Consider the following 14,697-nt stretch of genomic DNA (forward strand, 5'->3'; position numbering starts at 1 on the left):
TAAATGCAAATTAATGGCTAAAATGAATTTCAAAAAAATTTCTTTGGACTTTTATTATCCAGGCTTTTCCTCTCCATATGTAATTGAGACAATTTGATCTTTATGAAGCTCATGTCATTTTGCAAATGTTAAATATTTTATTTATCTTTACCTTTCTCTGTGAACAAGTGCTGCCGAAGAATCAAAGTTGCAGGTGACCCAAAAGGGCAAGGGAGAGAGACACGTGGCGGTGGACACAAGTAGCATATTGCTTGACCTATGTGTAAGAAGTGGTACAGGCAATATCATCAAAGCAATGTATGGTTTAAAAAAAAAAAGGAGATGGGCCGCCAACAACTCAGATGCTCTTATTTCCTCAAAAGTTAAAAAGGCCTGGAGGCCTTCTTCCAGGATAGTGGGCAGAGATTCCATGAAGGATCGCAGGTACAACAGGGACAAGAATCTCAGGAGATGAGAGGGTCTGGACGGGCTGTGATCTGCATGGATGGAGGGAGTGTGTACACATGAGAAGTTCGCATTTAAGTGATGAAACATCCGTGTAATATGGATACCTGTTTCTGAAAGCTCAAGGTGGGGGGGGGGGGGAATATGGATACCTGTTTCTGAAAGCTGGGGGGGGGGGGCAGGGAGAAAGGATCTTCAGTCTGGATTCTTAGTAAAAAGAACTAGGCCAGGCCTACTATGGAGAAGTCTAGGAATTTAGGAAACATGGTTCTTAATTCAAACTGCTGTCTTGTGACAAATAGGGCAAAAATCACATTTTAATAGCACTGACATCAAAATGGCACTTTACAATTAGTGGATTAAGGTCACCTAAGTCAGAGATAATAGCAGATTTAGGGGTCTATTGGCTGTGTAAAACAAACAAGTTTTAGGAACCACCGTCTTCTTAAAATCTCAGTTCTGGGTCTCTCAAGCAAGAAATTCAGAAAAGACTAGCAATTATTCTGGCTCTAAGTCTATGATTATATATTTATAAACATTTTCAAAGAGAGGAAAGATTCTGAGGGAGAGTTTTCACCCAGGGTTCCCTTTGCAGTAGAGGGCCCGACTGGTAACACGGCATTTGCAGCTCTAATGTTGACAAGTTCATAACCATTTTCTTTTTCATAAGAGCAGGGCAGGCCTTTGTGCCTGGACTTAAGCGATCTGCAGAGGCAGGATCAGAATCGGGGTGTATGGAGCACACTGGGTGCAAGAGAACCATCCATGACTAATTCTCCAGATGGGAAGTTTCATGTCAGCTAACAAGAGGCCTCTGCTGTGTGATGACTGAAAAAACTCCTAAGATCACACACATCCGAATGGGCCTCGGAGGAGTTTCCTTTAATAAGCATAAGGACGGAGCCTGGAGATGGCCCTGTCTGGGTTGATAGGCACAAGGCATTTTGATTCAGGCTTAGGGGGCACCAAGCACTGTGCTGGGCCCGGGGGTAAAGAAAGGAAAGGCTCTGCCCGTCCTAGAGAAACCTAAAGGTCTAACGGGGAAGCCAGAAGGCCTAAGACTGAATGATTAGAGAAACATTATTTAGGCGCTGGACTGCAAAGCACAGACCAAAAACGCACAGCTGTTCAGATGTTGGGAAAAATACCGATGCATGAAGTTAAGGATGTGAAATGTCTGCAGGAACAGACGCGTTTGGATCTAAGTGAACTCCAGGCTGGGGGGAGAGGGAAGGGGAGGGGGAGTTGGTTATTTCCTCTGTGCAACCACAAGGGCTGCATTCCTTTTTTGCACGGCCTCCATTTGCCTAGACCCGCTCGGAAGGGCACCCTGGCCTTTGGCTCTCCGTTCCCGAAAGGTAGTGTGGGGGATAACTATGGTAATGAGGTAGAAGGAGGCCTGAGCCAGCCCCCTCCGCAGAAGCAGAAGCGGCGCGGCGCGCGGGCTTTTCCACTGCGCAGCAACTACTGAAGGGAGGGGGGGAGAGGAGGAGGAGGAGGGGCGGGTATATTACGTGCGCGACGCCGCCCCGACGTGAGGACGTTGCGTGCTCGCTCGCGCCAGGCGAGTCTCCGCGTCTCCCTCGCGAACTCGGTGAAAGGAATTGGCGCCGTTCGACTCCAGGCGGGTCCGCTCTGCAGCACGAACCCCCCTCCAGCCGCAGCCGCAGCCGCCGCCCGGGGCCGAGGAGCAGCCGCAGCAGCCGCCGCCAGTGGCCGTGTGAGCGGAGCCGAGTCGCAGTCAGCGCCGAGCGGTGAATTGGGGCCCTCACGATGAGTTCCTCGCCAGTGAACGTGAAGAAGCTGAAGGTGTCGGAGCTAAAGGAGGAGCTCAAGAAGCGGCGCCTCTCTGACAAGGGCCTCAAGGCCGAGCTCATGGAACGGCTCCAGGCCGCGCTAGACGACGAAGAGGCCTCCGGAGGCCGCCCCACCTTGGAGCCCGGGAACGGCAGCCTGGACCTGGGCGGGGATTCCGCCGGGCGCTCGCACACGCAGCCCTCGGGAGCAGGCCTCGAGCAGGAGGCCGCGACCACGGCCGACGAGGAAGAGGAGGAGGAGGAGGAAGAGGAGGAGGAAGGGATCGCGGCCCTGGATGGCGACCAGATGGAGCTAGGAGAAGAGAACGGGGCCGCGGGGGCGGCTGATTCGGGCCCGATGGAGGAGGAGGAGGCGGGCGGCTCCTCGGAGGACGAAAACGGAGACGACCAGGGCTTCCAGGAAGGGGAAGACGAGCTCGGGGACGAGGAGGAGGAAGCAGGCGCGGGAGACGAGAACGGACACGGGGAGCAGCAGTCTCAACCGCCGACTACGCCGCAGCAGCAGCAGCCTCAGCAGCAGCGCGGGGCGGCCAAGGAGGCCGCGGGGAAGAGCGGCGGCCCCACCTCACTGTTCGCCGTGACGGTGGCGCCTCCCTCGGCAGCCAGGCAGGCCCAGCAGCAGGCGGGAGGCAAGAAGAAGGCAGAAGGCGGCGGAGGCGGCGGCCGCCCCGGGGCTCCGGCGGCGGGTGAGTGGCGTTTTTTGTGAAGTGTGTGTGAGTGGGGGGGAAGGGAGTGAGGACCGCGGGCCTAGGGCGGGAGGCCCGGGGTGGGGTGGGGACCGTGCCCCGAGGCCTCCACCCGTCTCCCCCTCCCGTGAGGGGCCGGGGGGGGGCGGCTTGGGAAGGGCGAGGGGCATTATAGTCCATGGGGGAGGAAAGGGCGGAGGCGTCGGTGCTTTTCCCGGTGGCCGGTGTCGTGATGGGGGAGGGGAAAGTAGGGGGGGCGGTTGCGGGGGAATCCCAGATTAGCCGTGAGGTCTCGGGTTGTGTGTGTGTGTATGTATATGTGTGACGGCGGCGCCACCATTATCTGGCTCGAGAGCCAGGGGGAGCTGCAGCTGCCGCTGGAGGGGGAGGAGCGGCCGCTGGCGGCGGGAGAAGGCCCCCCCCATCCCCCCCGTCCTCGGCGCTGCTGCGTGCGCGCGGTGCGGGCACATGTCTCCGCACTGGGGGGAGGGGAAGGAAAGGGGAGGACGATGGGAGGGGGGGTGGAGATCGAGGTCCCGGGGCGGGCGCGCGGTGGCGGCTCGAGCTCTCACGTTGCCACCGTATTGTGCAAGGAGCGCAGGGGCTCTGGCGTGACGTCACTTCCGGTTGGCGGTCCCAGCGGGGAGGGGGTAGGGGTGGGGTGGTTTGGGGGGAGAGTTAGAACGATGATCCGTACAATGCGGCCGCGGGGAGCGCGGGCCCAGCCGGAGTGGGGGGAGGGGAGGGAGAGAAAAAGCTCGGAGCCCCTCCTCCTCCTCTTCTCTTCTCTGTGCTCTCTTTGGAATACACGTGGGCTCTGCTTGTTCCGCGCTATTCTATGTGGCGCTCGCTGGAATCATCGAGTAGCCCGGCCGATTTGTGCTATCTCCACGCTGCGTCACGAACTACAATCCTTTTCCAACCCTACCGCTTTTTCGGTTAATAAATGGTCGGCCAGTTAAGGGATTGTTGAAACCAGGAAAAAATGGCAGGTCAACATGGCAAGCTTTTTAAGCTTTCCAGATTACGAGTGGAATAGGCTTATTTTTCGGGTCAGCGGGTTTTATGTGTTGTTTTTTTTTTTTTTTAATTTAAAAAGATGTCCTAACCTTTGTAGGAGATGGCAAAACAGAACAGAAAGGTGGAGACAAAAAGAGAGGTGTTAAAAGACCTCGTGAAGATCATGGCCGGGGCTATTTTGAGTACATTGAAGAAAACAAGTACAGCAGGTGGGGAAGTTTATCTGATCTCTTCACTGAAAAATGAATCACAAATAATGAGAAAGCTGTATCAGGAGATAATTCTCTTTTTTCAGAGCTAAATCTCCTCAGCCACCGGTTGAAGAGGAAGATGAACACTTTGATGACACAGTGGTTTGTCTTGATACTTGTAAGTGGATGTCCTCCAATCTTCTTAATTTTGCATAGGACCAAAAATTTACTCTGTTTTAGGAAATTTGCATTTATGAAAAATAGCTTGTAGAAGTGTAGAAATCTGATTAATAACTTGTATGCTAGTCTTTCGAAATAAAGGTTACCACAGTTCTCATGGAAATCACTAGGTAAGGCATAAACAAAATGGTATTTTAAAATTTAGTTATGTTCTGGTCTGGCTACCCAATAGCAACTTGGTGCTTTTTTTTTTTTTTAATCCTTGAAGTATAGAATATTTAGGTGATTCACTTTTGAATAGAAAAGGTAATTTATAAATATATTTTCATTTTGTCCTTTCAGTTTTATAAGAAAATGTAATAAGTATTAGTGGTGGGAAATTAATAATTGACCTGTTGGTTCTAGTATTTATTGTAAACTCTTAAAGTTTCATTAAGTGGATTTAGGACTTCCGTTGTTTGAATTTTTTGGTACTGGGAGTTACCAGATTTATCTTTACTAATGACTTTCCCTTTAGTTCACAAGTATATTCCCCTTTTCTAACATTTAAACTGTAACATTACTTTCTCAATAACTGCTGTTTTGTTCTCAATTGCAGTTCAGTAGCTGCTGCTTTAACATAAGTTGGTGTCTTCCAAAGACCTGGGGCAGCAGCAGTGGCTATCTCTGGGCCACTAGCTTTCTTCAGCAGCGAATGGTATCAAGGGCAGCACTGTAATGCTGCTACTTTTACCCAGATGGGTTGTAATTCATTATGTGGAAGCATTGCAAACCAATAAGTGGGCCTTGGCTGTCTGTTCAGTTAATTTTAGTGGTTGTGTGTCTTTAAAAAAATATATATATGTATATACCTGATTCATTATTTGGTCAAAATTGGCTAATGTAGGTGGTTTTTTGGGAACATAGGGTAGAAATAGGAGTTTATTCAGGCAGGTAAGGTACGTTTTGCAAATAAATAAATAAATAAAATTTAACTTGGGACTGTCCCCAAAGGCAAATTTTTAGTGGAAACAGTGAAAGGGAATTGGAGATTGCTAATGAGCTTTCCATTTTAAAGCTGACCGTATTCAGATTTTTGGTTTGTTCAAATATTGGGTCCAAAGTAATGTACGTAGAGGAAGTGGTGGTCCTTAGAAACCAGCAGTGTAAATTAGTGGGTTTTTTTTTTTAACCAAGAGGAAAGGATTTCCAAGACCATATTAATTCATTCATCATGCCTTCATTATAAAGAGAAAAAATTCAGGTCAACCAGGTCAGTTGGCAAAGCACTATTCCATCTTTGGTATAAAACAGTAGAGGAATACCATGGATAAACAATCAAAAGAGACTTCTAACTCCCTGTTTTCTCTAATAACTTGACTTTCTTTATCTTGAAAGGAATTTACCTATTCTAACATTAGTCAAAAAGTGCTAAAAAGCAGTAAGTAGCTCCCAAACAAAAAAAAATTGCATGGTGCAAAGGTCCTGAATAATGGAGAGGTAGCTATATCTGTTATGATTTTGAGGGGGAGGTGCTTAGTAACTTTGTGTAAATATTATCTTGACAATATTGAGATGTCATTCACAAATCTTTGAAGAAAATTTAGGACCTTGGGCCCTGAGCTAGTCTTTAATATTTACAAAGGGCTGAGACCCACAACTCACACCCTATTTTAAACCAGTTGGTCATGGCCTCCCTACCTTCAATTGTGTTGTGGCACTGGTAAATGCTACCTGATTCTGGCATGCTTCACTTTGTGATTTCCTGCTATCCTCTGCTGCTTGGCTCTAAATCAAGGTAAAGAGCAGAGCAGGTATGTATGAACATCACATTGTCTTCATTACCTGTCTTAAGTGGCTTTTTTTTTAAAAGTGTACATATATAAAACCATGGAGATTTATCTTTTATTTTTTTGTCTGATTTGCCTCCTTCCAATTCAGAATTTGGCACCAGAGTTTTTTGGCGGGAGTGGGGCTTATTTAATCTATGAGCAGTTCAGATAGAGTAATGATTCGTCCCAATGTAAAGTTTTTATGCAGCATCAAGAAAGTTGTAATACTTTGGGGGCTTTGTTTATATGGTCCCTTAGACTTAAAAGTTAGAGCAAAAGAAAGTAATAGGTATTTGTTACACTTACAGATAATTGTGATCTGCATTTTAAAATCTCAAGAGACCGTCTCAGTGCTTCTTCACTTACTATGGAAAGTTTTGCTTTTCTTTGGGCTGGAGGAAGAGCTTCTTATGGAGTTTCAAAAGGCAAAGTTTGCTTTGAGATGAAGGTAAAACAAATGTTGTAACAAGGAGTCCTACTTGGTGCAGTTTTTGGCATTTTTCAACTCTTAGGTAGAATCCTAAATATTATTGAATTTTCCTATGGGCCACAAAGGAAATTATTATAAAATCATTGTGTAACACTCAAATATGGGGAAAAAATCATTATGGCAGGACTTGGTTAGAATTGGACCAAACTTAATTTTATTTTTACAATAGGAATGGGGAAAATAAAGTAAGTTGAAAGCCTATGTTAATAGAAAAAAGCCTTATTTCATGAATAAGTCTGTAACTGCCTGTTGTGAAAAGATAAGGAAAGAATCTCCATCAAAGCAGCATGTAGTAGTGACTAGTAATATTAAATTTCACATCAGTAGAAATATCAAACTAGATCCAGAAATTTTTTATTCCTAGTCTATTATATACGGACTTGGTTTGTCTTCCCCTTCAGGTAACAGAGAAGATCCCAGTGAGGCATTTATATACAAAAGATATTGATATACATGAAGTCCGCATTGGCTGGTCACTTACAACCAGTGGAATGTTACTTGGTAAGACCCATCTGTGTGTGCATTATATATGAGCTATACATAGGTCTCTCCTCAAATTAGCTTAGGTTTATGGCTAAAATTTGAATTCATGTGATAAAGCTACATTTCTACAATAACCCATTACTTAGTTTTCTGTCTGTTTTAGACGTATAATAATCTAACATCAAGTGCCCAGAATTGATAATCAGAGCTCTAGTATACAAACCCTGCTTTTTAAATTGGGGAAAGTGCTACCTAAAACTAAAATAAAAATTTCATAGTAGATTGTTAATAAATTCTTCTAACTGCAAACTAATTAAAAATTTTTAGGTGAAGAAGAATTTTCTTACGGGTATTCTCTAAAAGGAATAAAAACTTGCAACTGTGAGACTGAAGACTATGGGGACAAGTTTGATGAAAATGATGTGATTTCATGTTTTGCTGTAAGTTGCAACTATAAACACAATTTTAAGTGTATTCTTAAATATACCATTAGAATTAGATTAGAGAAGTGCACATTGTGGGTGTTCTTTCTGGGGAATAACTAGGAATTGGCATTTAACAGTTTGGGATAACTTAATTTTACAAACAATAACAGACATTTTTTTCAGAAATAGTCATTAAAACAACATGGTCATGTAAACCATACTGATTTTCATTAAGATAATGTAGATCTTGAATTTGTACAATTTGAGTCCTGATACTAAAATTTTACTTTTGAAATTTCACTGAATTTTAGGAAATGTCAAATAGACTTGTTACTGAAATGTTAATTGTTTAACAGAATTTTGAAGGTGAAGAAGTGGAGCTTTCCTATGCAAAGAACGGACAAGATCTTGGTGTTGCTTTCAAAATTAACAAGGAGGTTCTTGCTGGACGACCTCTTTTCCCTCATGTTCTCTGCCATAACTGTGCAGTTGAGTTTAATTTTGGTCAGAAGGAAGAGCCATATTTCCCAATACCTGAAGAATATACTTTCATCCAGAATGTCTCCTTAGATGATCGTGTTAGAGGGCCAAAAGGACCAGATGAGAAGAAAGATTGTGAAGTAAGTGACATTCTTTTGTCTGTTTACAGTCACTTTGAGATTGACTAAATGTTTGGCAATTCTGTACTGCTCAGTAAAGTTTGGAACTAGCAGATAGTTTGAACTTTTAAAATTTACCTGTAAGTGCAACTGTTGTTAATTTCTTAAGTTCTCTATCTGTACATCTTCATTTAGATGCTACAAGTATTTTAGTGTTATTTGTGCGTTAAGGGCAGAGCAGCCTTTCTGCCAGTCCTGATTGATTTTTCCTCTTTGCATTTAAATAGTGGTTTATTTGTATATTGAAAAGCCTAAAATTTTCAAAGCACTTTATCTTCCTGTAGGTCCAGAAGCTGACAATGTAAAGTTGTGATAAGTATTAAACTTGTGCCATTTTTTAGATGAGGAAATTGAGACTAAATGAATCCAAGTCCAAGGGCACATAGCTAATGTCAGTTCTTGACTCAGTGTGTAAAGGCTAAGGGCACAGCAGTTTTTCCATGGCAGCCCACTAAAAAATGTTAAGAATTAAATGGGATTTTTTTTAAGTGCATTTCCTTGTTCATAAAGTAGTCCCATGAATCAAAATAGTGCCAGTGCTTTATGAAGTACTGCCATTAGAGTAATGTGTACAGTTTTTATATTTGGGTGTAGGCAATAGGTAGTATTCTAATTTTTTGAAACTTAGTTTTACAAGGTCAGCCTAGCTTTTTGGGGGCATGGTTGGATAGCAAAATAGCATTTTTGTTTATTGATTGCAGGTTGTGATGATGATTGGCTTGCCAGGAGCTGGAAAAACCACTTGGGTTACTAAGCATGCAGCAGAAAATCCTGGTAAATACAACATTCTTGGAACAAACACTATTATGGATAAAATGATGGTAAGTAATATGTCTATAATCTGGGAAGTCTGACATTCATTTGACATCTTTTTGACTTGTGATAGGTTCACGTATACTATGATCACACAAAAATAATAGAAAATTTGTTGCTTAAAGGAGGCTCCGTTATCTTAATTGCAGTATTTGGAGTTTAGTTGCAAGTTGCACAATTGACACTGTTTTGTAAGTCCCTTATAAAGGGCAAGTACCTTAAGCGAATGGATTTGATTCCTATATTAATTTTAAAAACTAAAGTCAAATTTTAAAATTTTCTTGGTGAGTTCTTACAACAAACTAATGAGAAAAATAATCTTCTAGGTGGCGGGCTTTAAGAGACAGATGGCTGATACTGGAAAATTGAACACACTGTTGCAGAGAGCCCCGCAGTGTCTTGGAAAATTCATTGAAATAGCCGCTCGTAAGAAGCGGAACTTTATTCTGGATCAGGTATGCTATGGCATTAAGGTGAATTTTTCTTATGGAGGTTATTTAGAAGCCTAAACCAGAATGTGGTAGCAGTGGGAATACTTTTTTTCAATGATGTTTTGGTGGAAGTTATTTTAAGTCTTTGTGGACTTGGCACATAGCTATGCCCAATTGCCTAATAAATACTGATAATGTTAACAACAAATGGATGAATATTCTCTTTGCAGCTGACCATAGCTTGTCAAATTTATTGTTACATAACTTTTGTTCTAGACAAATGTGTCTGCAGCTGCCCAGAGGAGAAAAATGTGCCTGTTTGCAGGCTTTCAGCGCAAAGCTGTAGTAGTTTGCCCAAAAGATGAAGACTACAAGCAAAGAACACAAAAGAAGGCAGAGGTGGAGGGGAAGGATCTCCCAGAACATGCAGTTCTCAAAATGAAAGGCATGAAACTTTGTTTTGATACCTTTTAAAGGATGTTGTTTAGATGCTTAGGTCTTTACAAGAAGTTCATTTGTAATCTTTAAAGCCAGAACACATTTTAAAGTGTTTACTTTCTGTTATTAATATTCTGTTGACTCTTGGTATCATGGCCTTGTCCATTTAACTCTGTGGGAGAAAAAGGAATAAAATGATAGGAATTAAGAGACTAGCAATTTCTGGTCAAAGCCTAAAGTATTTTTGGATGTATAATACTATTTATTTTCTGTACTTTATAGGGAACTTTACACTGCCAGAGGTAGCCGAGTGTTTTGATGAGATAACCTATGTAGAGCTGCAGAAAGAAGAAGCCCAAAAGCTTTTGGAGCAGTATAAGGAAGAAAGTAAAAAATCTCTTCCTCCAGAAAAGAAACAGAATACTGGCTCTAAGAAGAGCAATAAGAATAAGAGTGGCAAAAACCAGTTTAATAGAGGAGGTGGTCATAGAGGTCGTGGAGGATTTAACATGCGTGGTGGAAACTTCAGAGGAGGTGGTAAGTTGAAATTTTTAAAGTTTTTCACAGCATTTCTGAATTGGGCTAAATGAAATTGATTCAGTAATGTGAGATTATTTAAATTTAATTTCATTTTGATTTGAACCGAAACACCAAATAAGATAAGCATTTTTATCTACAAAGTAAAGTATTTAGTAAAGTAATTGTACACTGAAATTTTGTCTCAGCTTGCTAGTGTTTGGAATTAGTATTGATAATCTGGTATTAACTATTGATTTGCGATTTGACATTAAACTTAAAATGATGTGAAAGCATATGGTAGCTAAGTGTATTTATAACAGTCTACAATGTAGCCTGTTTTTAAAACAAGATCGATGTTCAGGTTCTGTTTAAATTGTTAAAATTTTTAGTTTGTGAAAGTACAAAGATGTTAAATTTTCCTTGCCTCTTAGCTCCTGGAAATCGTGGTGGTTATAACAGGAGGGGAAATATGCCACAGCGTGGTGGTGGAGGAGGAGGAAGTGGAGGAATTGGTTATCCATACCCTCGTGGCCCTGTCTTTCCCAGCAGAGGTGGTTATTCAAACAGAGGCAACTACAACAGAGGTGGAATGCCCAACAGGGGGAACTACAACCAGGTAATCTTTCCTAATATCTACAGGCACTACACTGACTTTCTGGATGTATGCTATGGGTTGTATTTTATAGGATGGTAAAAGCTTTCAAATTAATTGTGGACTGACCAATGGAGGTTGAAAATAGTATATATTTGAGATTTGTTTCTGTTGGTTCAGGTGTCCAAAGATTAAGTAATTAACTTTTGCTTGTTTTTAAGAAATCCAGCAATCCCAGTATTCACATAAACAGGAGTTTTATGTGCCTGAATTTCTTCAGAATTTGGAGATGCTACCAGTTTTAAACGAACTTACTTTCCTGTTAGCATTCTTGAGAATTTGAGAGCTGCAGTTGTAAATGAAGTCATCAAACTAAGAAGATAGAGTTCGTTGAAAAAATTGCAGCAGGCAATGGCATCCCAATTTTAGGGCTTTAAAAGGTGTCATTGCCCAATTGGTGATGATCATTTGAGATGCCAGTAGGAGGAGCCCAGAGCTTCTAGAGTTCAGCTAATAAGTAATACTGGTTAGGTCTCTCTAACCTCCCACCAGCCCCTGTCTTCAAGCTAAGATATTGATAGAATGTTTTGTTTTTAATATATAGTGACCTTCCACCCATTTTAGACCATGGAACAAGTTGTACAAGGACAACTTGCTGTTTTTATTAGGAGTACTTACCTTAACTTTTTTTCCTCTAGAACTTCAGAGGCCGAGGAAACAATCGTGGCTACAAAAATCAATCTCAGGGCTACAACCAGTGGCAGCAGGGTGTAAGTAATTTTATGCATTTTCCACTTCAAATTTATCAGTCCTGAAAACTCTTCCACTGGTTACCAAAATGTTTAAATGCAATGGTGAAGTGTCCCACACTGGCATTAGCCAGTGTTTTGTGGAAGTTCTTCCAGCCCAAAATTCATCTCCAGGTACAACAAATGATAGCCTAATTTGATAGTTTAACAAATTGCTATATAATATATGGTATTTAGTTTTAGCTAACCAGGTCCTGGTGTGCCCTTTTATAATGTGTTGATCATTTGGGGATATTAATGCTATAATTAAATAATGGTGTTTTAATGAAATCAGAGGTAAGACAGGTCTAATCTGTTCTAGCAGACTCATTGCTCTGCGTTAGATTCAATGTCATATCCTAAAAGCAACTTGAGTGGCTTATTGATGTGTTTTTTCTTTAAAAAAAACAAATTTTCTCTTGCAGCAATTCTGGGGTCAGAAGCCATGGAGTCAGCATTATCACCAAGGATATTATTGAATACCCAAATAAAAACGAACTGATACATATTTCTCCAAAACCTTCACAAGAAGTCGACTGTTTTCTTTAGTAGGCTAACTTTTTAAACATTCCACAAGAGGAAGTGCCTGCGGGTTCCTTTTTTAGAAGCTTTGTGGGTTGATTTTTTTCTTTTCTTTTTTGTACATTTTTAATTGCAGTTTTAAAGTGAATCGTAAGAGAACCTCAGCATTGTGCACGATAAGAGAATGTGTCAGTATTTCAGGGTTCTACATTTTATCTGTAAAATGTGACTTTTTTTTTTACCACAACGAAAGTAAAATGTTGCTTTGTACCTGGTGTCTTTTATTAAGATTTACTCCCCCCATTTCTCACCGAGAATAACAGTCGGGAGTCATTTGTCACAATACAATAGAAATGTTAGCAACCAGATTCATGTAAGGGCTTTAGTGGTCCTCATGAATTTCTCGACTTTGTACTGCTCACATGACACTCCATCCTCTCTGTAGTTTGGTGGGTAGAGGAGGGGGTAAACTAAGCAGTAGCTCTTGGCAATAACTGGGATGGGTTTTTATAACAATGGAATTGGCATAGCTGGGGAATTGAAGGTAAAACTTGGAGCCAAATAGGGAAGATGGAGTGTATGTAGAAGGGCTCTTTAAAATGTAAAACTCGGTTGCATTATCTGTGGAGGCTCAAACTTGTGAAGGTACAACACCATAATTTTTTTCCATTTGTTCTGCATTTTGATTCTGAAAAGAAAGCTGGCTTTGCCCATTTCTTATTAAACAAAACTTGTTGTAAATCCAGTTGTCTAATGGGATCTATATGAAGTTAGCTATGTCTGTATACCCCTTCTCCCACAAAATACTGTATACCTAGTGTGCTTGTAGTAGTTAACTCCACCATCTTTGTAAGCTAATGAAATTGTGAGTCACCCATTTATATCTAATTTTTAATCATGTCAGTTCTTGAATGGGTATCTCCTTAGCCTGCTGATTTCTTTTTCTTTCTAAAGAAAGTGGGTGGAGAAATTAATTTAGACGTTTGTTTGCAATAAAATAAATTCATTTTACTCTTGTTTGGGATTCTCGCCATCAAGGTCCAAAATCCCTTTAAATCTCCCCAAAGGGGGAGAATTTTATAAGTGTGTGCTTTCTGGACAGCTTCATTTCTCTGCATTTGGAACATTTAGGTTTTAAAAACTTAAATGTGTACTGGCAACTGATTTATTTAGAAATACTGATGTAAAGTTGTATTCCCCCCGCCCCCAAGACTTTAAAATGTTAGGAGGGGAAAGGGTACTGGCTGGGAGAAGTTAATACTGTCTTATCATTACATATTAAAAGATGTTAAAATTGCTGTCCACAAATGTATTTATAGTACATGTAACCCGATGTATGGGAACAATTGCTTTTAGAAGCTATTGATCATATGAGCCAGTCATCATTGATTCACTACTACACAACACTGCTAACTTAATAGCTTTGTGATAATTAGATCCCCTAATTGTAATTTTAATGGGTTTGCACAGAACACAAATTTTAAAGGACACTCACTATGAAGTGAGGAAATAGGAGTCAAACTGTAGAACTAAAATTTGACTTCAAGTTTTTCTTTCCCAGTTTAGGTTGTTAATCAGCATTACTTTTAATGGATTTTCTAATTATATCTTAGTTTTTTGTATTAGTTTTATATAAAATTTTAAGCTTTTTAATTATCTGAAGGCTAGGATTCCCTTTTAGAAGATTTATGCAAAGTGGTGGTTAGGGGTTATTCAAAATTAGTTGGAACAAAACCAATTTATCATCAACCTTTGTAATTTGGAGAAGTCAACCCCAGCAAATATTTAAAGATGGCAATGGTAAGGGACATAAGCTACTGAAATAGCGGGTTACTGCTGTAGATAAGAATGGGTTCACTTTTACTTAATGTCTAAATTTGGTGGGCTAAATTGTCAGTGTTTTACCATTCTTGAGTTAGTAAGGAGTAAAAAGCCCAATGACTTAACAGACTTGCTGGGCTTGTGGTGTCTTAACCAAGACTTATTAATACTTTGGAAATCAGATTTAATCGAACTGCTTATCACAATTATAAGACATCACAATAACTGCCAAAACATCTCCACTTACTAGTCTGTTGAGTTTATTTTCAGAAACAGGAAGGGTCGTACAAAGTCAAATTTGCATGCATTCCAATTTACCCCAGGTGATTAACTCAGCCTTCAGAGAGTAGGTAATGGAAGAATTATCCACTAAAACATTAAGGAATCTGGCTCAGAGAGAGGATTGCCCAAACAACAGCCATGACTTGGACAAGGTTTTCTGACTTAGAAGTACGATGCTAATTGGTGCTTGGTAATAATGCTAAACACAAATTGGTAATTGGCAGCTGCCAACCAGAAAAACCTAGAACTTTAGTTGGGACTTAATTATACAATCTTAGACATTTC

At 41.2% G+C, this 14,697-nt stretch overlaps 1 protein-coding gene across 1 annotated transcript; it reads left to right on the forward strand.

The window, feature by feature from the left end:
* The first annotated feature begins 1,960 nt into the window (after positions 1-1,960).
* Positions 1,961-13,607, forward strand: HNRNPU (heterogeneous nuclear ribonucleoprotein U). Its single transcript, XM_036756710.1, has 14 exons — positions 1,961-2,947; positions 4,065-4,176; positions 4,263-4,336; positions 6,458-6,597; positions 7,041-7,140; positions 7,450-7,562; positions 7,904-8,167; positions 8,908-9,027; positions 9,346-9,474; positions 9,727-9,895; positions 10,171-10,425; positions 10,839-11,023; positions 11,698-11,769; positions 12,213-13,607. Exons 1-14 carry the CDS (start codon positions 2,218-2,220, stop codon positions 12,264-12,266), a joined length of 2,517 nt encoding a protein of 838 aa, XP_036612605.1. The 5' UTR covers positions 1,961-2,217; the 3' UTR covers positions 12,267-13,607.
* The last annotated feature ends 1,090 nt before the right edge of the window (positions 13,608-14,697 follow it).

The sequence above is a fragment of the Trichosurus vulpecula genome, chromosome 4, assembly GCF_011100635.1.
Source record: "Trichosurus vulpecula isolate mTriVul1 chromosome 4, mTriVul1.pri, whole genome shotgun sequence".
Classification (NCBI taxonomy): domain Eukaryota; kingdom Metazoa; phylum Chordata; class Mammalia; order Diprotodontia; family Phalangeridae; genus Trichosurus; species Trichosurus vulpecula.